The sequence below is a fragment of the Lepidothrix coronata genome, unplaced genomic scaffold, assembly GCF_001604755.1.
Source record: "Lepidothrix coronata isolate B3197 unplaced genomic scaffold, Lepidothrix_coronata-1.0 Scaffold202, whole genome shotgun sequence".
Lineage (NCBI taxonomy): Eukaryota > Metazoa > Chordata > Aves > Passeriformes > Pipridae > Lepidothrix > Lepidothrix coronata.
In genome coordinates this window covers 467,412-491,925 of record NW_016690382.1, presented here as the reverse complement: position 1 = coordinate 491,925, position 24,514 = coordinate 467,412, and the positions used below count along the sequence as shown (strand labels likewise).

The 24,514-nt window shown below is 36.2% G+C and overlaps 1 protein-coding gene across 3 annotated transcripts in view; it reads right to left on the bottom strand.

Annotated features, from left to right (window-relative positions):
* The window catches only part of DNAH12 (dynein axonemal heavy chain 12), a 61,798-nt gene that overhangs the window by 27,859 nt on the left and 9,425 nt on the right, over nucleotides 1-24,514 (bottom strand). For all 3 annotated transcript variants that reach the window (XR_001877628.1, XM_017832363.1, XM_017832361.1), the window contains 28 exons: nucleotides 23,442-23,577; nucleotides 22,539-22,664; nucleotides 20,923-21,057; nucleotides 20,009-20,202; nucleotides 18,758-18,992; nucleotides 17,987-18,172; nucleotides 17,395-17,595; nucleotides 16,159-16,353; nucleotides 15,798-15,919; nucleotides 15,385-15,667; nucleotides 14,678-14,797; nucleotides 14,124-14,280; nucleotides 13,728-13,900; nucleotides 12,998-13,150; nucleotides 12,350-12,589; nucleotides 11,113-11,358; nucleotides 10,713-10,832; nucleotides 9,910-10,019; nucleotides 8,935-9,118; nucleotides 8,052-8,192; nucleotides 7,026-7,109; nucleotides 6,755-6,943; nucleotides 6,025-6,144; nucleotides 5,067-5,255; nucleotides 4,230-4,381; nucleotides 3,385-3,523; nucleotides 3,131-3,297; nucleotides 1,772-2,027 (listed from right to left, as the gene is read on the bottom strand). Coding sequence is in view for 2 of the 3 variants with exons in the window: in XM_017832363.1 (XP_017687852.1) it covers nucleotides 1,772-2,027; nucleotides 3,131-3,297; nucleotides 3,385-3,523; nucleotides 4,230-4,381; nucleotides 5,067-5,255; nucleotides 6,025-6,144; nucleotides 6,755-6,943; nucleotides 7,026-7,109; nucleotides 8,052-8,192; nucleotides 8,935-9,118; nucleotides 9,910-10,019; nucleotides 10,713-10,832; nucleotides 11,113-11,358; nucleotides 12,350-12,589; nucleotides 12,998-13,150; nucleotides 13,728-13,900; nucleotides 14,124-14,280; nucleotides 14,678-14,797; nucleotides 15,385-15,667; nucleotides 15,798-15,919; nucleotides 16,159-16,353; nucleotides 17,395-17,595; nucleotides 17,987-18,172; nucleotides 18,758-18,992; nucleotides 20,009-20,202; nucleotides 20,923-21,057; nucleotides 22,539-22,664; nucleotides 23,442-23,577 (4,753 nt within the window). In the remaining variant the exon portion in view is untranslated. The remainder of the gene's footprint in view (nucleotides 1-1,771; nucleotides 2,028-3,130; nucleotides 3,298-3,384; nucleotides 3,524-4,229; nucleotides 4,382-5,066; nucleotides 5,256-6,024; nucleotides 6,145-6,754; nucleotides 6,944-7,025; nucleotides 7,110-8,051; nucleotides 8,193-8,934; nucleotides 9,119-9,909; nucleotides 10,020-10,712; nucleotides 10,833-11,112; nucleotides 11,359-12,349; nucleotides 12,590-12,997; nucleotides 13,151-13,727; nucleotides 13,901-14,123; nucleotides 14,281-14,677; nucleotides 14,798-15,384; nucleotides 15,668-15,797; nucleotides 15,920-16,158; nucleotides 16,354-17,394; nucleotides 17,596-17,986; nucleotides 18,173-18,757; nucleotides 18,993-20,008; nucleotides 20,203-20,922; nucleotides 21,058-22,538; nucleotides 22,665-23,441; nucleotides 23,578-24,514) is intronic.

Here is a 24,514-nt window from a genome sequence, read left to right as displayed (position 1 = left end):
GTAACTTGTTAAAAAAAATTACAGTAAAATCAAGTTTTACGGGCTTGACTATATCCATTGTACTGCATACACATTCCACCTGCTGTCCCATGTCCAAAGCCAATTCCAAAGCTCAGTTCTTCTATCACATACTTTAGTCCTAGGAGTTGGAAAGTGCTTCTTACCAGAATGAAAATCCATGTTAGAACAGATTCTCTAGCAGGCAAATGCATAAGAGTCTAACAGCATAAACTAATTCTGATGCAGTCTGATGAGAAACACCTGTCTGACTGTGTCAAAAGACAACACTCAAATCGATCCAAGACGGATCCTGACAAAACGGAATGTTCTGCATATGTGGTCAAATGCATTCAAATCACTAGTAGCTCCTACTATAATTTTCTGTTTAAAGATGCAAAACTTGCAAATTTCTTGTGAATTACTTTTTTGTTTGTTTTGGAATGATTAATTGAACTGACAAAGATTTCTAGTGGCAAGTAGTCAGTCAGCCTTGTGATTGATTTAGAATCATAGAATAGAATCATAGAATCGATTGGGTTGGAAAAGACCTCCGAGATCATCGAGTCCAACCCTTGGTCCAAATCCAGTCCATTTACTAGATCATGGCACTCAGTGCCACGTCTAATCTGCGTTTAAAAATCTCCAGAGATGGTGAATCCACCACCTCTCTGGGCAGCCCATTCCAATGCCTGATGACTCTCTCTGTAAAGAATTTTCTCCTGATATCCAACTTAAAATTAATAATTTATACACAGAATGTATTATTTAATGATATTTCTCAAATACCAGCTCTGCAAGACCTTGGAATGAGATGGATTTGGTCTTGAGTATGTCCCTGGGATAAGCAGAATGAGCATAAAAATCAGAGTAAGGCCTCAGTTCTGCAGCAGCAGGAAGTCACAGCATCTGTGAAACTGGAGCCATTTGATCTTGCCTTTGAGGCTGGTGAGATTTTCTGTCAGAATTTTTCAGTGGTCAAGTATTAGCCACCTAATGCCTTTCCACAGAAGATACCCATGGTAGGCAACAGATCTGTTCACAGTGATACTGCTTTCTGCTACACAGTGTGCCAGCAGAGCTGTACTTTGATATTGTGTCTGTAAGTTAAACACTCCTTTGCAAAAATGTCCCAAATTGCCATTCCTTTTTATGCACATGGTACATTGCAAATGAGATACTCACTAAAATCTGTAATACGGAACTTCACAAATCATTTAGAAATTCCATACAGCTGGGCCTAATGGCTTTCCATTTCACAACACTTCTGTGACATTCTGGCACACTGGAGTCAGACCCAAAAAATCTGCATGTTCATGCTGACTTCCTCAGCCTGCTGTGAGGTGCCCAACATTAATATAAAAACTGAGAGAGGAAGCAGGAAAGTGGAGAGGGTGTTTTCTTCATTCTAGGTCTCTCTGAGAAGGAATTTTGGAAGGGTTGCAACTGATACTTTCATTTTGACTTTGCATGTGACAGCTTCCAGTGCCTGTCGGGCCCCAGAGAGACTCCAGTCTCACCTGCATGACATTATGTGGTGTAAGTACCACAGAACCCACTTTAACACAAATTCAAAGACCATATCCTAGAATCAGAAGGTTACTACGATACTAAATACTAAGACAACTTTTTCAAGGCAGATGAGGCTCTGCGTTAAAAAGAATAATGAACAAAATACTTCAAATCTCTGCTTCACCAACTAAATTATTATAGAGCCAAAGGAACTGTAATGAACAAATGGAAGGAAATTTCCTATACGGTATTCGCCTCTTACCTCTAAAGTGGCAGTGACAATTTGATTCCCAATTGTGGAGAAGTCAGAAGGGAAGTCATTAGTCCTTAGGTAAAGAGCTACCACGGTGGAGAAGATGCGGATCATTGTTTCATCACTGAAAGAATTAATGGTGCAAACGTTGAAGTGCCGCAAAAACCGAGGAGTGATGGGATTCCTGCCCCCACCTGGAGGGCCCATGGCAGCCAGTAACTGGATGTCCACAAGGGTGATTTTGGAAGTGTCCTTTAAATCATACCTTCAAAATGAAATGCAATGCAATGTGACATTTAGGTACAGATATAACACCTTTGGCACAGCTCAGATGCATCGATATTACAGAAGCGTTCCCTGCAGGCACAACAGAGGTAATTAAAAATATTTTAAAAATAGAGTATGGACTATGTAATATTACAGATATTTGTAGATATTTTGTATTTAAAAAAAAAATCCTCCCTCACCAAGAAACCAAAGAACAACTAGCCCTTTAACTGTGTGCCAGTTAATCTCAACATATCAAATGCTGGCCTGAAAGATTATTTGTTTAAACTGCGTTACATAAAACCTGATATGAAATTTTGACATCAATATTAGAACTGTAATGTGGCAAGAGAGAATATCTCTATTTGAGAGTAACAGATATCTGAGCAGTGCCTGGAATTGCAAGAGTAACTGAGAAGTGCCTGGAATGATAGAATAATCCAGACTGGAAGGAACCTCAGGAGACCACCTGCTCCAATTTTCCAATCTAAGCAAAGCCAAAAACCTCAAGAGCAGGGAAGACCTTCAGCTTATTTTATTTCATGCCTATTACCAGAGTTGATTTCACTCTTAATTTAAAAAAAATATTTTGAGATCTTGTGAAAAAAAAAAAAAAAAAGTTGATGACTAATAGAATCATGGATGACAGGAAAAACAATGTAAGGATTAAAATCAAAAATTTTACATAAACTGCATTTATATATATGTATAGAAAACTGATAACTCACTCTAAGGAGCAAGAGAAAGGAAAAGAACAAGAAACTGCACTGGAAAAATAAAAACAATTAAAAACACAGACATAAATAAAATCAAAGTGTAAATGAAAAACTTATTTAATATATCCTAATGCTGCTGAAGGCCAGCAGTAAAACATTCTAAAAAACTCAAAACAAAATTGATGATCAATTTCCTAAAATGAGAAGTCCTTAGACAGCAATATACAAGTTGCTTCAACTTTAAATAATGTATTTTTATATAAACTAAATCTATCCTAACATTTACAAACCACTACAAAAAAGCTTTGAAAATAAAATTCAAGGGAATAAATAATTATAACAGCAAATGCAGCAACAAAATTTCAATTGTATTTCAAATAATTACCAAAATCCATGGTCAGAGAACTGTCTTAAAAGTTCTATAGGAGGCTGTGCCCCATACTTCTCCAAAGCAGGCATGTTCATGTCATCTACAAAAATAATGCACTTTTTTCCCATTGGAGGGCCAAAGACCCCTTTGCGCCTCTTGTCCAGCCTGGCCATGATAATGTTCTAGAATGCAAACAGGAATATCAAAACCATAGATTAAATATTCACATACTTAATCTTTTTGAAACTTAAATTATCTGTTCTACTGACCTGGGTCTGGTTGGCACTGGTTCGAGCTGAAAAGTTAATGAAGAAGGGAAAGTAGAGCTCCCTTTCCAAGTTGTTCATTAACTTGTCCTTGACATACACAGACTTCCCAGTCCCTGTTGGTCCCACTAGGAGCAGTGGTCTGCACAAAGAGAGAGACAAGGCACAGGAACTGCAGAAACCTAACATTGCAAACTAAGTGCAATTAGAAGTCAAAGGTTTTACTAACTTGCCCTTTTTGTTCTAACTCTAAAAGTATGACATGCCTAAAGAAGAAACTAAAGTGTTTTAACATATCCATTAAACCCTTTCAAAATTTTAATTTGCTTCCACCATTAAGAAAATGAGAAGAGAAAGAAACATTTCTCATTCCCTCATTCTGCTGGTGGTGGAGTACATGAACATACATGGGAGTTAAATTTCTCCTGATAGGTTCTGCATTAGACCAAACTTATAAAGCTTTCAGCTTTTGAATTTAACCTGAGGTTGTTTTTTATTTCACTCTCTTACATGACCTGACCATGGCTAATATAACTGATTTTCATATGAATAATCAAAGGAAAAAAATTAAAATATGTATTTATTTACCAAAGAAGAAAGAGGGTACAAAACCTCTCTGGGCTGTCCTAACAACATCATCAGAATGAGAAGACTAAAATGAAATAATAAGGTTTCATAAAAATACCAAAACCAGACTTTAAGGCAAATTGTATTGTTTGCAGTAATGTCTATTTTTCAAAGGCCAAATAAACTTTGAGGGTTTGATAAAAACAACAATTCAAGGGAAAGAATAAGAGATATTTCTACCCATGACCAATACTTCAGAAATTTGTATTGAAGCAACTCACTTTCCATGGGTAATGAAGAGCTCTAACAAATAGGTATATCGAACTGTGTCCATAGTTGGGACTATAATATCTTGAATCTTCACATTTTTATCACTGTGACTAATTTGTTCAATAAATGTATTCCAATGAACCCAACTTCCTTTGCCTTTCAGCTAGGAAGAAACACAGGTGTAAAATAGATTGGTGTTATACATATGAAGGGTTTTCTCTACTACTTGACTTTTGAAAAATTAAAATAATGAATTTTAATAGAACAGTGAATGTTCAGTGTTTCAGAAGTTCATACATCTAGTTTGCTTTACCTCAGCAAAAGAACACTTTCAGGTGTTAAAGTACATACCTAGACTTAGACTCGCTTCTTTTCTTAAAAGTTTTGTTCAGCAAAACCAACCAAACAATCAACCCCACACAGAAAACCACAACAAAAACCAAGAGAAGAACATTTCTAATAGATACTATAAACAAAATTGTAACACAAGCAAACTGTCTATGGGCTTAATATCCTGCTTTCCCTCTGGACAGTCCCCATTATTCCTTCTATATGAAAGCAGATTTGAGGTCATCAACTTTGCTTTAGCTACAGAATAACTATAATGTGGCACTTTTACAAATATAACTGAAACGTACACCTTGTTATTTCCTTAAAAAAATTGGTCAGCACACTGATATTTGAAAGAGAAAAAGGAATGAAAAATGCGCCGTGGGATTTAATCCAACACCAACACTCTAAAAACACCCAAGAAGCTCTGTAAAGTTAAAATACCCACCTAAGCTGAATTTTCCTTCCATTCCTACTGCAAGGATCTACTTAGTGAATGCAGGAGCAGCCAATCCTACCTCATACACGTAGTCATAGACCAAGCCTTTCTCTTCAAAGGGACACTCCCATTTTCCCACACTGGTTGGTACAGTATCTGTTGTAGATTCCTCAGACAAAGTGTCCCTCAAGAAATTATCAAAAATTATCCTGCTGTCACCATCACAAGTCCCACCAATGGACCAGACTGTGGCAAAAGCAAAGCAACCCTGCAAGGGCGAAAAGATTAGCAATTGTCTAAAAAATTGACATTGCATGAATCTTGCACAGTCTGATTAACAAATCTAATTCTGAAAAATACTGCTGAGCAGAGAGGTCTTACAAATTGCCCTTGAATAGTCTTAGACTAAAGAGATTTAGAAGTCTGATTAAAGGTAGAGCACACAAAAGTCTTATTCAAGGATATGTATAGGACAAAAAATAAAGGTCACTGAACTAAAGCATTATGTCACATTACAAAGTCTGAGAAGAGTTCTAATCACAAATCAGGATCTAGGAATTTTCTAATTCAATTTTAAATAACTACTTTTACATTCTGTTTTCTTCAGTTTTTTCTAAGAACAATCATACAGAGTCAGACAGAGGATCCAACTATTTTAACAGTCAGAAAACAATCTTCCCAAGGAAATTTTGCTCAAACAGCCAAACCAATCATTGTTACATGAATTTTTATTTCCTTAAAGGGACAGAAGTCACTTTGCTTTAGCTAATTCTTTGGTTAGTTAAAAAGCACATTTAACAGAAACACTATCCCAGTTAATTGGAAAAATAGTAACATTTTGGATCATATTTGTTACTTGTAAGACTTCTGTCTAATCTGGGCACCTCCAGAGTATGGGGAGAGAGAGCAAGGAGGTAGTGAAATTGTTTCACAAGCTTCCTATTCCCAAATTAAGGTGGTTTTGATTAGCACAACTGTTTTAAAAACCAGCACCTGCAGAAATAAATATACATTTTTCTTCAGATTAAAAAACCAACCATGATCCAGGCACGGATGTTTTTGTTGGTGGGATCTTCTTGCACAGTTGGACAAATCAACATTTCAAAAAGCCGTGTGAGAGCTACTACAACATTGGTGTTGCTTGTAGGTACCAGTTCCTAAGAGATTCAAAGGGCTGGGTGTTAGACTTGACATGCTCAGGTAATTTATCTTTTGGAGCTAAAATACTAAAAGAATTAGATCATTAGCTATTTCTGAACAAATATTAGAAGGCAAGGTATACACTGGCTTTTACTCAAAAGATCACTTACCCTCCTCTATTCCTGAAATGTCAAGACCTTTAGTGTACTAACCACGTCCATGTGACAACTACAAACATACATCTTAAACCAAAACAAACCCCAGAGAAGTAACTACAGCAACACATGAGCTCTATGTCACACTGAGTTCACAGGGAACTACACATATATTTCCCCTAACACTTAAAAAAGTACTTCCCTATTCAACATGACATCTTTAAAGAAAAAGAATGTACAAAATTCTCTCGGGAAGACTTTTTATTCGGTGTTTTAATTACTTACTTTACTTCTGAAAGTACTATCAAGTTACAAGTCTTAGCTGACATTCTCATTTTAGCTTTCCAAACTGGTCCCAAGAGCTGCCTATTCAATCTGACCATGCTTGTCATGAGAGAGCAGTCGCTCCCCACCAAGGGTAACAAACTGGGAATGGTCAGCAGCCACTGCAGGAAAAAATGGCAAAAAATACCTTGCACTTTTTCTGACGGACTTTTAATGCTGGTGGTATCAACCAGTCAAAAAGTCCCTGCAGAAGATCTTGATGGTCCTTTGAGTTCAGAGGTTCAGGCAGTTTACTCAACCAAGAGGTAACAAGAGGCTCCCAGCCCAGCTGAGAAGGTTCCAAATAAATCATGCCACAACGACTGACTGTAGCAGGCTAAGGGAAAATGGTACACTCGTTTTATTGTACATTTAATATACTGAACTTTGTTCTATAGTTTCATTAAAAATAAACTTACTGATGCCTGGGAAAGATCCATTGTTTCAAAAATAAGAGTCATCTGAGGGGACATTTGGATGACTTCCCCACTCATCAAACAAAGCTTGAATGAAAAAAAAATCACATGCAAGATTAAAAAAACAAAACTAGCTGTAAACTACATTCCCTATCACAGTTCTATATGAAAATCAGAGAAACCAAGTATAACCAAGGGCAAGATCAATCACATAAAATGTAATCCCACTTGTAGCAATAGATTTTAATCAAGTTTCAGCTAAATTCTTCACTTAAATCACAGTACTTCACAGTAACCTACTAGTGAGCTTCATTACAATCCATCTTGTGTATGATAGGATAAAGAAAAGGCAGGAAGCATAAAGCAGAAAGGATATCTGCTGCTATTATTGCTAATACTGGGGCATTCCAGCTGGAAACCCACTACTCCTACTAATTAAAATAAAAGTCCAGTTTGAGAATTTTGACACATTATCATCCAGAACTTAAAGATAAAATGTTTTCTCCAATTTTTATATTCACTTTGAGATTCCTAGGGCACATTTATAAAAGTGCTGTAAGGTTACAACTTTGACTTCAGAAGCCATTACTTTGAAATTACAACCCTTTGTGTGTTGGGATTGTCTTGAAGTATGTCTAAGTTTGTGCAGCTTTAGAAACTATGGGATTTACACTGAATATAAGTAATTGTAATTTTTGAAATTTAAATTTCAATTATTTATGTTACGAAATCACAACATGACATTATGGAAATACTATATATTCAATGCCTTTCAGCAATGAGCTGATTCTGTGATTATGATTCCAATAAAGTAAAACAAAACAAACAAATGAAACCCCAACCAAAAAACCACCAAAAAAAGAAGCTTACAACTTGTCACCAAGCTTACAACTTGTCACCAATGCCACCTTGCCCTTGCTCTTTCCAAATGCCGCGCACTTTAGTTTGTATTTGGGATTTTATATGGAGAAGAATATTTTCAAAATGTCACATTGTTTTATTTAGGCCTTGATTTCCACTGGCTGATACCTTTTTGTTGTCATCCAGCACCGTGTTCATGCTTTCTATCCACAGAGTGTCGATGGGGCCATCAAAGATCACCCACTTGCGATCGGGGGTTTCAGACAAGGCGAATTCCCTGAAGGTTGTAGCGACGACACCATCTGTCCACTAGTGGGGGAGGACGTGGGAATGGCAAGGGAGACAAAGAGCAGAGAGTTCAACCTGAGCCTCCAGTCACAGACACCCTTCCCTTTGCTTTCCATTAGCCCTCCCTTTTCATTCTTCTCTCCTGCTCTGCAGAGAGCAGCGCACGACTTAACGGTTTCACTGGGGGTCTTGTGACATCAGCAGATTTTAAAAGAGAGTCTTTTTCACTTGAAAAAAAATATTGTAACAAAAAAGACCAGCAATTCAATTTACTGAAACTTAGAAGTGCTTCCGCTCTGCCTTGCATCTGTTTCTCCCCAGTCACCCTAATTTTTACTATTTCACATTCACTTATCCATATTGTTCCTTCTCCAAACCTAAGTTTCACACGTGAGTTCATAAATTTTTCTACATAGTTTTTGCATTACTTTGATTATACAGATTAAGAATAGACAGAGAAATTAATACAGCTAAGTTTGATATGATTTCCTAGCATGGATGTAACCATGTTAGGATGATGATCTTCGAAATGGTACTGTTCTTTTTTTTTTCATATTTCAACTTATATAACTGCATACATGGTTGGCACAGCATTTCTATATACTAATTAAAAACAAGCCATAAAAGTATTAGTTAAAATAAAATTTACAATTGTGTTCTCATCTGTGTTTAAAATCATGAAATCACGAATTCAACAGTTTACTATCCAGAATAATGGAGGTCTGACATATGCAGGAAACACTGTCTTTTAAACATACATTACCTCATGGGATATTGGATCAAACTGCCCAAAAAGCTGACCCATAGTGATCGATTTTGGATTCATAGTTCTATAAATTACTTTTTCTTCTTCACCATAACCACGCTTTTTCATAAGAGACAGTGTATTTGCCAACACATGGAGAACTTTGGTCTTCCCAGAAAAAGGTTCCCCTACCAGCATGAAGCTGTTAGATGGAAAAAAACCCTGCTATTAATAAATTTGTCTTCCAACTTAGACTTTTACAGATCACATGAAGGCCAACAGTATCAAACATATGCCTAAAGCTAATTTTCACCTAATTTTCAAAAATCAGAGCAAGTAAATTTGCTTTGTATATACAAAACATAATTTCAGCAAAACCAGTTTATTTGCACATGCACTGTATGCATGCTATCCTCTAAAACTTAGATTTTATGACCACACTAGTTCAATTATTTGCTGAATGAGATTACTTTGGAGTTTCACTTCAATGTAGGCAGAGTTTTTAACACTGGAAGAACACAAACAGAAAACTTTTGTAGTCATCCAGCAGAGGGATGTGACTATAAAAAGGTCTCACAGAGAAGATTAATTAATGAACTGAATATTAACCATCATATGGCTAATGTCATATTGTATATATTTTCTCCACACAGTTGTTATTCTGTAATAAAAGCTTGGAATAAAATGGCACAGATCTGATAACTAATATTTTAATATAGACAAACTTTTACAATCCTAAATCCATACTGATATCAACACCTAAAATCACTACACATGTGAGGCTACTTCTGATATCAAGAAGAGTACAATTCCCCAGACAAACAGGCACAAGAATTTTGGGACATTAAAAGCAGTATCAGTGATCAACTGTTCCAATACAAATAGGAACATTTTGCCACCCTTAAAACCTCTTATAACTTCATATAAAAAACTGCTACAGTTTAAGTCAAAATTACAAAAGATACTGCTTGTGAAACAGTGATGAGAACTTACCCATGTCTAACAATCATCATTTCATATGTCTGTATAATTTTCTCCATAAAAGTTGTTACAGGTTGGACATTATGTTGAATGCAACATTCGTTGGCACATTCCAGAAAATCCTGAAATCAAAACAGATCATAATCATCATTGCTACAATTTCAATTACTGTCTTGGACTACAGTAAAACACTCTATGCTCATCAATAAGGGTTTCAAATTAATTAATAACTGCAATACTACTAGTCAGAATATAGCAAACTTCCTGGAGGAAAAAAGTAACTTCTGTACTTTATGTGCTAGAGCAGGATTTAACCACAATTTTCATCTTGAGGAGAAGGCATATCACCATCAGGAAATCAGTTGTATGCTTTGGAACAATACACTTTTATCAAGATTGTAATATTTATTTGAAACTTAAAAGTTAATCCATTTTGTCTTTTCCAACATACTCATCTTCTTCCCAACCATCCTCCTACAAAGGAGCTGTGCTTTAAGTATTGTATAAATAACATACAAACAGAAAGCTTAATCTCATTTAATTATGTCCAAAAATGAGGAAAGAAATCAGTCAGACCCTAAAATTTGGTAAATCTGCAGGTCAGCTTCCAATCTGTAGGACACAACCCCTCTGAATGTAAGTAAATTCAGCACAGATAAAAGAATTTTCTTTGGTACTGAGTTTCATTGCAAATATTCAGCAATTTTTCTCATCTTGCAATAACTCACTAAATTAATTGTACTTGGTTAAAAACCAAATCACCAAAAAACAACCAACAGTGATTATGACCAAGGAAAAATTACAAGAGTACTTACTTTGTAGTCTGCCTCAGGAAGCTTAATTCCAGGAAATAAATCACTGGTTATACCCATGAACAGAGGTATATCATGGGACAAAAACTTAGGCTCATTCACATCTTTGATGGATCTAAGAAGCTAGAAGAAACAAATATACATTTTACTGTTCCTGTTAACAGACACAGAATAAACTGTTCAGCAATTAAAATAATCTAATATGTAACAGATTAATTCATTAAGTGGTGCCTTTGATAAGCAGTTAAGCCCAACTGTGCCATTTGTGTATTTTATTATCTTCATTTCACGAATTAAGAAACATGGATCAGCAATGGGGCAAGACGTGGTGGGACTGCCTTCAGAACTCACAACTGTGGGTATCTATAAAATTCCTTAAAGAATTATTCCCTCAGGAACTCACCAATATATCTTCATCTTCTGTGGGAAATTTCAGCTTCAGATTCCCAGCAGCCACCAACACAGCCTTGACTGCTCTCATGCCATAGTCATAGTGGTACTGGGAGGAAAGCTGCTCTGAACAGAGCCTGTAGGTCATGACTATCTTCACTGACAAGGACTTAGCATTCAAAAATCCATATGAATAGAGTGAAATCTCTGCTATCAGAGCATAGTTAGGAACCATCATGGCTACTGTTCGGAAAAGAACCTGAAATATATACCCAAAGAAATATCTTTAAATAAGTAATTGAGAAATGGGAAGTAACTGAGAACTTCTACAGGTATTGGATTAGTAGTAACCCCATCACAGCATTTCTAACTGAAAACAGTAACAGCAGGTTCAACAAAGTAATGCTTAATATGATGAAGTAAACTGTAGACAATTTAAAATAGTTACACTGGAAAGCAGTGGCCTGCAGAACATTTGGGAGCCAATGAAATAGAAGAATTATCAATATTTGCAGCTTGTGACTCCCTAGAAAGTTAATCTAAGATGCCATCAACATCCATCTCAATCTACAACCCACTCCAGAAAAGACACTGCCTCTCCCAGTTTTTTTCCCTCATCAGTGTCTCAAGAATGCAGTTTGCCCCTTGCATGGATACACCCAGCACAGCAGTAAGGAAGGAAAACATGGTCCATGGCAGGTGAGAGGATACACTTCCTTTCCTTAAGCAAACTGCAGTTGGTGTGCTCCTCATGCTGCATCATCTCTGCTTTCAGTTAGCCAAGCCTCCTCAGTGAAACAGCTCTTAAAGTCAAAACAATCACCTCAAAGGTCTTATTTTATCAGGCAATCTAAGTCAATTCATTCCATCTATTAAGTGTCACTCACTAACACCCCTTTTAAATAAGATTTTCATAAAGCATTTTTCCCAAAATACCTGTCCATCTTACCAAGTTAGTACCCAAACATTATAATCTATCCACGGCCTGCCACTTGTCTTTGGCCTGGAAAAATAATAAGAAAAACACTAATAAACACGAGAAAATTAAATATATTTCGAATTCCTTAAAAAAGAACAAAGTACTCAGGAGGAAAGAAAAAACCCCAGGCTCAGTATGTGTAAATCTTATAACAGGTGTATGTTTATATTCCAGGTGGTCAAGTCTGGATTAGTACCAGCAATACGCAGGTTCCCTCAATTTTTTTGGAAAAGCTCATTCTTAAGCAGAAGCATCCATTTTATTATTTTACCTTTAGATTATCTGGAAGTTCAGAACGTCCTGCATAACCTGGATTCATAGTAATAGCTATGAAACAGTTGGGGTTAAGCTTCAGCTCAGTTCCTTCAAAGAGAAACGTTTCTTGTTTTGTCTGGATGGCTCTCTGGATGCACAGGATCTGCTGGGCCACCACAGACAGCACTTCCAGTTCGATGCGATTGAATTCATCAAAACATGCCCAGGCACCTGATGAAGCCAAACCCTTGAAAAACTGCAAAGGAAGAAAGAGAGCAATAATATTGGTACAGAGCCTTAGAAGATCCAAAAGAAACTAAGAGTGTCATGTTGGAAGTTTAATTACACACATAAAACAAACAATTTTGATAATATCTCAGCCTGTTTAGATCATAGGTCTGTGATATACCGAAGAACAAAGTTTTTTCTTGGTTCTAAAGAAAGCTAAATCAGAAGATCCCAATCCCATGAACTCTCGTTTCTTTCAAGTTTTAATTAGCAATTTAATAGGATTTCATAAAGCACAGAAAATGCAGAGATCAGTATGTAGCATCCAGGGTGGCAGATCACAGGTGCCACATTTATTTAAGTGTCTCTGCAAAGTAGGGACCCTACAATTTTCATCCTAAAAATAAAATGCAAATTATATTTATTTTCTATTTACCTTTCCCATTGCCAGGTAATCGAGGCCATCAGAGCAGTTGAAGACAACACACTGAACAGCAAGGGCTTTAGCCAAATCTTTGGTGGTCTCTGTTTTACCTGTCCCTGCTGGACCCTCTGGCGCACCACCGAGGTTTAAATAAAAGGCTCCAATCTAAACCACAGAAATAGTTTATGGAAATTATACTCCAGCAAAGAAACTGCAGTAAATGATAGTGAGAAAAGCTGTATCTGAGATGACTTTGGTAACTTTCAGTTATCAGGTTAGCTGAGGATAAACCAATACAATAATAAACACCTCTGCTAAGAGTCAGGGTACTAAAAAGTTACCAAACTTGTACTACTCTTAGGAACAATATCATCACAAGTGGCTCCTTCTTCACTCAGGTTAGCAACCTAACAGAACATCAGAAAAGTACTCTGTGTTCTCATAATCCAGACAGCAATTAAATAGTGGGTGTTTTTTCTATTTGCATTTTAAGAAAACCACATCCACAACAGAACAACCCACAAGTATTTCAGCCAGGTCGGTGGGCTGTCCAGATTTGTTGTTACGAGTGAGTTTCACGTCCAGTATTCTACAGGAAGTAAAATCTTTGAAAACCTCATTTCAGCAGCAACAGCGGAGTCTGACAGCAGCTGTCAGCCCTAAAAGTCTGGCTGTAATGAACAGTGGAAGGAACACTCTAGCACATAAATGCAGTCTCAGTGGCACTGCTGGCAGGCCCTACCAGGGTGCGGTAACACCTGTCTGTGAGAGGAGTGATGACGAGGCGTGGGGAGTTGCCCAGATACTCGTAGGCGTATTTGACGTTGCAGTTGATGATGCAAACACGGACGTTCTCGGATTGCCAATAATATCGGAGTTGGGCAAGCCACTGAAAGTCTGTCTCACTCTGCACACCTGACGAACACAGAGTTGAAAGCAGCCATAAAAGACATTTTAGATAACTGGATCTTCTATTACAGCTAAATTTAGAACGGCTTTGAAATTATTAATGTTGGTGCTCATATCCAAAACCCATCTTAATACTGTACTGTTTTAGACAGTAAAATCTGATTGGTTAACTATTTTTCATTAACTATGTGTAAAGACATGTGAAGAAAAGTGTTTAAAAGATAATTACCATTTTCAATCATTTCCTTGATGACATCTCTAGCATGAACATCAATAGTAACCAAGGCACCCAGTGTAGTCCTTGTTTGCTTTGACAGTTTTCCTCTTACCAGTTCTACAATATCATTAAGTTGAAGTTGAAGTGTATCATAATAACCCTTTAAACCCTAGGAGAGAAAAGGTAATTTTGAAACTGTTTACACCACAGTTTCAAGTGTTCCAGATTTCTTCATGTTGACTAAATATTTTAACAGTGGTTGCTTATTAATCTATTCTTTTCAATTGTCATGCATCAACTTCTCTCTCATTCACAGTTATGCATTTATGTTGCAAAGCTACATTTTAATCTATGCTTGCTCCAAACAAGAATACTTGAATGAAGGGTGCAAGTACTTGAATGAAAGGTATAAATCACTGTACATAAATTCACATATGTCAAACTCATGTACTTATAATTTTTCAAATTTTATTTTGATTGTAGAAAAAATACTTGATTAAGCAAAATACACCAGCTGAAATGAAACACTAAGAAAAATTTAAAAAAATGTATGCATTACACAGTACCTCAGGTCCACTGCGAAGAACTTCATGTACCTCACTTGTCCAGTACATCTGAGACACACACAGCACTACTTGTCCAGGCCACTCCAGAACCCACCGTTTTCTCTCAGTCTCCAGATATGCCTGAAAGAGTTAAATACAGTATACAAACATATATATGTGAATATATATTGTAATACAGAAGTATATAAGGTGATCCTATTAATATTCTTTGCTAAAAAAATATTATTTTTCTATTTGCAGCATCCAAATAGACTTTTAAATGCTCTTTCTCCCTTAGATTTGCAATTTGTTATTCAGTAATTTTAAAGAATTCTGCAAGTATCTTTCCATATTACACAAATATTCATGACTTGTCAACTTCATACAAAGAAACATATTCTGTCTAGTGATTTTCTTTTAGGAGGGAGAAAGCACTTACAAGTGTTGCATTTCTAAATTGTAAATAAAGAAACCCAAATTATTTACATCAGGATATATCCCATAAACAGTGTTACTGTCAAACTTTTAAAAGAATTTGTATCCTGTTGATTCTTACTCAAACTAAACTCTTTCTTATGTCACCAGTCTATAAATACAAGTCACATTAACACGGTCCTGGCCCTGTAACTGCATTAACTCCTGTGCTGAGGAAGAATTTTAGAAAGCCAAGAGACAGTCATAAAATAAAGATAGGTGCTACAGTTATTTAATTATCACAAACCCCATACCATTCTTGATTTGTCAATAACATCACGAATAGTCTTCAGCATAATGTCTTCTACTTGAATTAACCACTTCTCCACTGCACCTCGAGCTTCAGAAGTAGAAATGTTTGAAATCAGTTGTACGCGCTCGCCTTCCGAACTACACATTCCTTTAATATCCAAATTGCGAAGGAAATCCAGCTTAGCAATGCCTTCAAAACACTTCTTCAAGTGAGGCTGAACTCTGAGAGGATCCTTAGTCTCTGACAGGATCTCCAACATTTCATCATTAGACAAGAAAAAGAAGCTAAAAAAGAGAAAAAAAAAAAAAAGAAAAAAGACAACTGTATTATTAAGCTACTTCTCAGACTGACCTTATTCACAACAAAATAAACATTCAGTATTTGTATTTTTTAAACAGCCAAAACTCATCCTACCGGGGAAAGAAGAGACGTTTTTTCTCAAGGTAAGCATTAAGCCCTTTCATGATTTTGTCTAGAAGCTCATTACTGGTCTGAAGCTTCTCTGTTAACCCTGGCAAGGAAGTAGCAACAAGAACCTGTAACGAACACATGCAAACTGTCAGTTCAATAAAATACTCCAGTAGAAGTTAATCAAATAAAGAATAACGTGACTTTGTTCCTAGAAATATATACAGGCAATATATTATTATTATTATTATTATTATATTATATACAATGTAGTTCACTGTATATATTCTGAAAACAAAGCATCCCCACCCAAAAGAAAAAGTGAGAGAAGCTCCTGTTTCCCGTTAGTAATGGGAATTTCCCTTACCTTTGGGTCTTCAGCACAAAATTTCATAATCTCTCTCCAGAATCTATCCACAGTCTGGAAATGTCGCCCCTCTTCTGGCATCTGTTGCATAATATCCTCAGAGGAAAAAATGGGTTCCAAATAAAGCCACTGTGCTTGTACCTTCAGCCAATCATCAATATTCTCCTGAATTTGAATTAAGCGACTTTCCCATTCCTTAATAAATATTTAAAGAATGTTATCTTGATATTTCCAAGCAAATAATGTTAGAGACAATAAATTCAAGAAAGGTAGACACTGGGGTATTCTAGCTCCCAAAGAGAAAAAATAATCATCTAACAATAAACTAAATAAAAGAAAAGTATGTATGAGTATTTAGGTTCTTTCACACATACAAAAGCCAAAGGAACTCAGCACTTTTACCTACTTGGAAACAAATTTTCTAAAATGCAGTTATCACTTTCGTGCTATCAACTTTTAGCAGCTTAAAGGTCAAGCAATACCCAGGAGGCTACCAGTGACAAATTCTGTTTCATCTCCTCACAGCAAGGAGCTCTTGCAGCTGCATTACAGCAGGGACACCAGAATACCAGAAAGGCCACATTAAATCACAGGAGAGATTCAGCCAGTCCAGTATCCCTTCCCTAAAGTGGACAATAACAGATACCTCTGTATCTGCCATCTGTAAGGGTAAATACTGCATTTGTACACTGAACCTGCTTGAGCCTGAAGATTTCCTACATAAACCAACAAAGAACTGCAAAGCAATCCCAGCAGCTTCTCTCCTGTCACTAGTCATGGTGTTAGCACCACAAAGACTTTACCCAGGTGTAAAGTGCTCCCACCATTTTTCTGAGGCCTAATCAAAAAAACTTCTCCCAGCCATTAAGAAGTTTCCTTGCTCAGGGAAAAACTGAGTCCAAAACTAAATTACTAAACGTTCTTATTAACAATAAGAGAAACATAATTTCCAGGTATTAAGAAGCAAGGTTAAAGACACCAATGGAAATGGTGATTTTGCAAAAGATGTGAAAAAATAATCACATTCTCTTGGTTGCACTTGGATCCCAGTGGAAAAAGGAATACCAAAACAGAAATAAGGTAAGTATGACTCACATAAATTCACAGTATTCTTGCTGGAAAATCAATGACAGCATTTAATTCACAACTCAAACAATAAAGTTGTAATACAAATGGTATACTCTTGCACAGTAGTTATCCTACAAATAAAAATGGTTGAAAAAATACTGATTGTACCCTGATTTCTTTGTCAAATGGTTTAATGAAAGGTGATCCTCTCATTGTCTGAGTTTTCATAATCTGGTCATCAAGAAGAGCCTGAATTTCATCCACTGAAGACAGAATGTGAATACCAGTCTCACGATACAAATTTGTATTGAAGGAAATCGAATCCCAGACTTCCATCATGGTATGCATTGCTTTCTCCAAGGAAAATTCCTATTTAAAAAGAAAATAGTTTGGTGTAGTCACTGAATTAGTTTTTCCAACTCATTAATTCAATATATACGTTTATCTAGCTGAATAAGCTCTTTTGCTCTAACAGCACAAGTTAATTGTTATTGCTTTTCCTCAGTATATCATTTTCTAGCACACAGAAAGCAGGACACTTGGGAAATACTAACAGTGTAACACAAGATACAAAAGCTTACTTGCACATTATCATCTAATCATCATTAACATCTTATCATCTAATGGATTATCTAATCATTTAAGTCTCACCAAATCTCTTTTGCTGCCTAAGGACAAAGACAAAAAATTCTACTAAGTCATAAAGTATTCACCAAGAGACCAGACGTCATATTTGTCATGATTAAATCTCTGTGCTTACCTTGCTTGCACCCACACTTATAGCTGTAAACTCTTCCAAATGAGGGCCTAGATTCTGCTTTAAAATTTTTCTCAGGGTAGTTCCAGCATCTGGGGTTAAATCATATCCTACTATATTTGACATCCGCTCCCAGTGACGATCTCTCATGCCAGGGTTACAAAAGACAGTCACAGTGGGAATATTCTCCTAATTCAGAAAAGACATCGATAAGGTAAAAATTGTCATATGAATGATTTCTTAACTTTTTGATAATCTCTGATGTGCATTTAAAATTCTGCTGTAGTACTTGATGACATGAAAAGTTTTTCTGAAAAGTGCAGATGGCTCCAGTTATCCATTCCATTTCTAAATAATTATATTAGTTACTGAAGAGGAAGTATACAACTCTTAAGCACAGTCTTAGAAGAAAAGAGAAAATGAACAATTTTTCAGCTATATTATGGTAAATTTTGTTTGCATGTGCATTAACATAGAGTCCCATTTCAAAATTTCCAACTGCATCCTCAAATGTTTCTTTGCACCCAAAAATTACTTTTCTCCTGTATGTGTTCACTCATTAACAATTCACATTCCTAAACCCATAAAAAAAACCAAATCAATTTTACTAAAATGAATGGGACAGTACAATCTGGAAATGGTAATTCAGTGTGTGCTCTCTCTCTCTCTCTCTCTAATAATAGTCTCTGACACTGCATCATCTACCTGTACTGAGCACTGAATTTAGCATTTGTCCCTCAGCATCAGATGTTAACATCCCTCACTTTTTCTTACCTTAAACTCTTTAACCTGCTCCAGAACTGAAGAACACATTGTAAGAGTTGTATTAGCCTTTATTGCTTTTACTGTCTTCACTTCTTCTTTGGGCCGTGGTGTCTTTTTCCTGTCCTGTGGCATTTTCTTCCTTTGTTGGAAGAGTTTTGTCACTTTATATAGCTCTCTATAAAACTCATCAAGCTCAGCCTCCATGCTTTCCCCATTTAGTTCCAAAAAGGTACCATCCATCCATCTAAGAAAAAACACAAGGTTAGAAGACAGAATAACAAATGCATCCCACAAATATTTAACACTTGGTTTTGCAACACAAACAAGGTGTACAGTAATAGTTATTTAAATTAAAGCAAAGATCTTCTTTCCAATTATCGTCATTCTATGCAAAATTCTAATGTACAACTAAAGGTGGCTCAATCACACTCTTCTGTGTATTTGTGCAATTCTCTCAGGTCAGTCACATACTGAAACTGAGTAACTCCATGAACTGAGAAATATTTAAATTAACCTCTGGACAGAGATCAACATATGACATTTAAAATCACACTGGGTCTTGTATTTTCAAAACCCCCATAGTTTCTAGCTATAGCACGTTATAACTTCTGAAGAGTGAAGGAAATGATAAACAATCTCACATAATTTAGATACAGAATAGAGTTTTTGTGGTAGGATGTAGCCACCAGACAGCAATGCATTCGAGCCCCCCTACACAGTATTTTGGGCAGCTGTTATGTTAAACACAGTTTTCATTAAATACAGTTTATAAGCTTTCTAATTGAACTTCTTCCTTTTTTGGTACACAAAATGGCTCATAACTCATTAAAATTTTTCTTCCTAATAAATTTCTTCCTCAGAGCTTGTCTTATTATAGGCTTCACTAAAACAACTAATACAGTTAGAACCCAGTCTGAGATATGCTCCTTTGCTCCCAGGCACATGGTGTGATTGTTGGGGGTATCCTGTGCAGGGCCAGGAGCTGGACTCAATGATTCTTGTGGGTCCCTTCCAACTCAGAACATCCTATGATTCTATGATTCCATGATTACATTTAAAAAAATAATTAAAAAAACCCCTGACATTTTTTCTAGCTGAATTAAAACCAACAAACCTGCTATGTATGTTAGCTTGCTATTATATTTGGCTTCCTAAAAACACGCGTTGGCAAGAAAACGAATCCATATTCTATGTCTGACATGAATAGGACCAGTGTGAGCATTTTTTTTTCCTGACTCTCTGTCATTACAGTTGAATTACCTTTTTTCTGTTCGCTGCCATTTCAGTATAAGATTAAAGAGTTTCTGATATGGCTCTATCTCAGCTTTCACGTTGTTGAGGACTGGGAAGTCACTCGGTTTCCACCCGAGCAGAATCTCTTCGTTGTTAATAAGAGCCACTGTTTCATCAGTGCCCTGTATGGTTTTCTGTAATGTCTTCACATCAGCCACATACTGAAATCAAATAATGGGATGACTTGAGAGAGAACTGAACTATGCTCTGAACAGCCATCAAAATAAGATATCAAAATATAATAAGCCTTCATATTAAAATTTTAGAAAACGTAAGTTAAAAACTTTTCTACTTATACTTGAGTAGATAAACAATGAAGAATCCAGATGAACACGCTGAAAAGTGAAGTTGGTTTTCTCATTATTCAATTTTACAGTATTTTCAAAATATTTGAGCTTTAAAACTCACTATTCTGGGAGGCAGGTACACGCTTTTTTATGCCCTCACATATCATAAGGGCAACTGGGATTTATTAGCTTAGGATTTCTGTTTTGTGCTTTGAAGTGTTTTGTTTTTAAGAAACAAAATTGCTTACTAAGCACAAATGCAGTATAATCCAATTATAGTGCAAGACATGCTCTGGCAACTACAAAATACTGATAGAAATTCAGAAAGTTTTGGAGCCAGTGGTCTGCTCTTCATTAGCAGAACAAAAAAGTTTTGAGGTTCACAGAAAAAAGATACAAAATTGCTATCAAACACTCTTTCTGAACTGCTGTTTTTTTCCTTCAGTTCCTCAATATACCAAAAATAGGAAAGGAAATTCTAATTCCACTCAAGTTATTTTCAAATAATATCACTATGGCTAGAATTCCATGCTTCATACAAAAGTGTATTAAACACACAAAACATTTCTACCCTTTTTAAACTGCTAATCAAACCTGTTGCATGCAATCCAGCTCTGAATAGTCTTCTAATTCTGCCACAGAATCTGCCAGCTTGTCTAATTCCTCCCGCAGGTTATCACACTTCTGCAGTACTTCTTGCTCTCTGACACTTTTAGATTGTTCAATCAGCTACAAAACAATTGATTTTTTTAAAATGAAAAAAAAGCATTGCAAAGGTGTTTAATCCTTTCAGTGATTAACATACCCAGTACTATCTAAACACTAAAGGCCTCCTTCAGCAATCAGACAAAAGATGGGAAAGTATTACTGAAAAAAAGACAGATTCTCATCTTTGGGATTCAGTATTTTACTGCCAAAAAGAACACCTACAGTTGTTGAAAGCCTTTGCTATCCCACATGTACCTACTGCTGTAAAAGGCAGAAATTCTAGAACACCAGACCAGTCTAAAGCACTGTGTCTGCACACAGAAGGGTTAGTTTTAAGATACCAAACAAGACATCAACCAAGGGAGAGGAGATCTCCTAAGACTAGGACACCCACCACCAGGTAAAGTTGTGAAGCAGACAAACAAAACTTCTCCAAAGGAGGAACCAGTCTTTTCCTTTTGTATTAGGATAAGAACTGACTCATATCTGAGAGCATAAAATGCAAAGATAGAGACTCATGAAAACTTGATGTGAAGCTGTTCTTGCCCTCAAGCTCTAGCACACTGCAGATCACTCAACAGCCAGCTATGGAGCAATACCCTGCTGAGGGACTCTGAGTCAGACTCACTCTGTACCACCTTTTACATTAAAGAGTTAGAACAAGCCTCATGGACTCTCTGCACAGAAGTAGAAAATTAATTTTACTGATTTATTGGGGATTAAAAAATGATTACATGCAAACAAAGTGTTTTACAGACCTAGCAGTCTCCCAAACTGGGTATGTTTTCAGTCAGAGGCATATTTGCCACCCTCGGACATACTCCTTAGTACCTAAATAACACTTAGTAAAAGAGAAATCCCTGATTGTGATATTTAAAAGATTGTGATTTTAAAAAAAATTAATAATTATTAATTCTTAACAAAATTTAGAAGAAATTAATAAATTCATGCTAAATTACTATGGAGAGCCAAGAGAACACTAAAAGGCAAAAACTGCTAATCAAGATGAATGCACACAAGTGGAAGAAAAGTAATCTGTAGTCACACATAGAAAATGAGATGTTGAATATTTTCTATTAACAATTGCCACCTAAAAGACACTGTTCCCACTGTTCTTTTATTGACAGAACAAAATATCACTTTAACTAAATGATTTCTTGTCCAGGCATTCAGTCTTATTAAGGGCCTGGCAGTTACATTTTCAGTACTAGATAAGTGCAGTGTAGTGAATTTTCACCTTCCCATGTATTACCTACTACTGACCACAAACAAACCAGGATAATAAGATTCACTGAAGGTTTTAAGCTACAGTGACAGTTTTAAATTTTATCCACAAAAAGTCCTCTTTTGTTAGAAAAATCTGGAAATATGTTATTCATGCATGTCTAACTTAGTATGTTATATGTGTATATACATTTAATCTGCTGAGGAAACAAATAGCTGAAGTAGAGTGAGAAGTCTAAAAAGCCAAAATATACCACCAACTAAGAAAATGCTCTTACATCATCATGCTCTTTAAAAATGAGGTTCATCTTCTTTGGCCATAATATAGCTGCTGTAATTAGTTCAAGGTCTTCAGGAGCAAACAAAAAAACATCTAAGAAGTAACTCATTTGCCGACAGCACTCCTATTAAAAGAGATTTCATAAAGCTTTAGGTATCATAGGTCTGTTTACAATACAGAGTAGGACAATATTACCTACAAAGATAAAATAGAAACCAAGATTTCATGAACTTTCAGAATTCAGAGCTACTTCAGCAATATTAACATTCAAAATATATGTATGATATGATTCTAATCACTGCCTTGTCATGAGCTTGTTTCTCTAAATATGACTCCTGTAGTCTGTAAGTCTACGTGCAAAAATCCCAATATTATTAAAAATATACAAAATATAATTTTTGCAGATATAAACATAACATGTTATATCTATAGACCCATTACCATAACAGAAAATCTGATACATATTCACACACACAAACTGCTGCTAATGTAACATCACCTATAGTCTGCTCAAAGAATAAATTGGGGTTTATGTGTTCAAAATCATGACTGTTTTTACACATAAAATGCTCTTTATTCTTGTCTGTTACATTTTCACAAATAGATTTTTAAGCAGCCCTGAAGTCTCCAGGTACAAACAATAAACTGTGTGTTTTACAATCTGTCATGATTTATTAAAAGCTACATTTCCTCCCTGACATGCAGAACATATGGGAATAGGAATAAGAAGCAAAGGCATATGGCAAAGAATGAGCTGGACTTCTCACTTCTGTCTGAAATAAAACTGAGATTATTCATACATGCAGCATGATCAAAAGACTCTGCTCTCCAGAATGAATTCTCTGTTTGTATAGGCCAGTGTGTCTGACAAAAGATTCAAAATAAAAGGATAGCCACCTACCTTGCCCCTTAGCACCAGGTCTGGAATGTCTTTGGTTTTGACCTGCTTTGTGTAATCTATTGTTTCCACCATTTCTTCTGTTGTCTCAGGAACTTTTAATGCACGTTCCTTAATTGTTTCAAATTCACTGCATATCCTGTAGATTTGTTTTACATAAAGTACCAACATTTTAAGATTTTAGTTTGACTGGGTTCAAGTTCAGCTTTAATGGAATTAAAAGTTCAATTTACTTCTGTAAGTATTATCCACACACAAACTCCTTTATTTGTGAAGCTTAAAAGGGAATATGACCAAGTCAGTCTAGAAAAATACTATCTACTGAATTGCAATAATTGCTTTGTTTGGGTTTTGGGGTATCCTTCTGCAATAAATGCTTTGGTTTCCTGTTACTAGGAAATGAACTTTAGAAAAGTATCGTTAGTGTACACACAAACACTTTCCTAGTAAATATCTTCTCATTTTGGTAATGTGGAATCACTATAAAACTTGACCAAAAAATTTCATAAGAGTTTACTCCTTACTTAACCCATACCTGCAAATTAACCCCCTTAACTGACATCCTATGATAAGTTCACCCATGTAGAGGATGAAGGGAAGGCAGGGGATATAATTTTTCTTGATTTTAGTAAGGCTTTTGATACTGTCCCTCACAGAATCCTTCTAGACAAGTTATCCAGCTGTGGGGTGAGTGGGTTCATGGTGTGCTGGATGAAGAACTGACTAAAGTGCAGAGCTCAAAGGGTTGTAGTAAATGGGGCTACATCTGGCTGGCAACTGTTACCAGCAGTGCTCCTCAGGGTGCACTTCTGGGGCCAGTTAAATCCAATATATTTACCAATGATTTGGATGCAGGAGTTGAATGGACCATTAGCAAGTTTGCTGATCATACAACTGCAAGGTGCTGCTGGCTCTCTAGAAGGATGAGAGTCACTGCAGAGGGGATCTAGAAAGATTGATGTATTTGACTATGATGAATGGGGTGAAATATAACAAGCTGAAATGGCAGATTCTGCACCGAGGATGGAGTAATAAATGGGGAGGTGTGGCTTGAGAGCAGCCCTGCAGAAGTACCT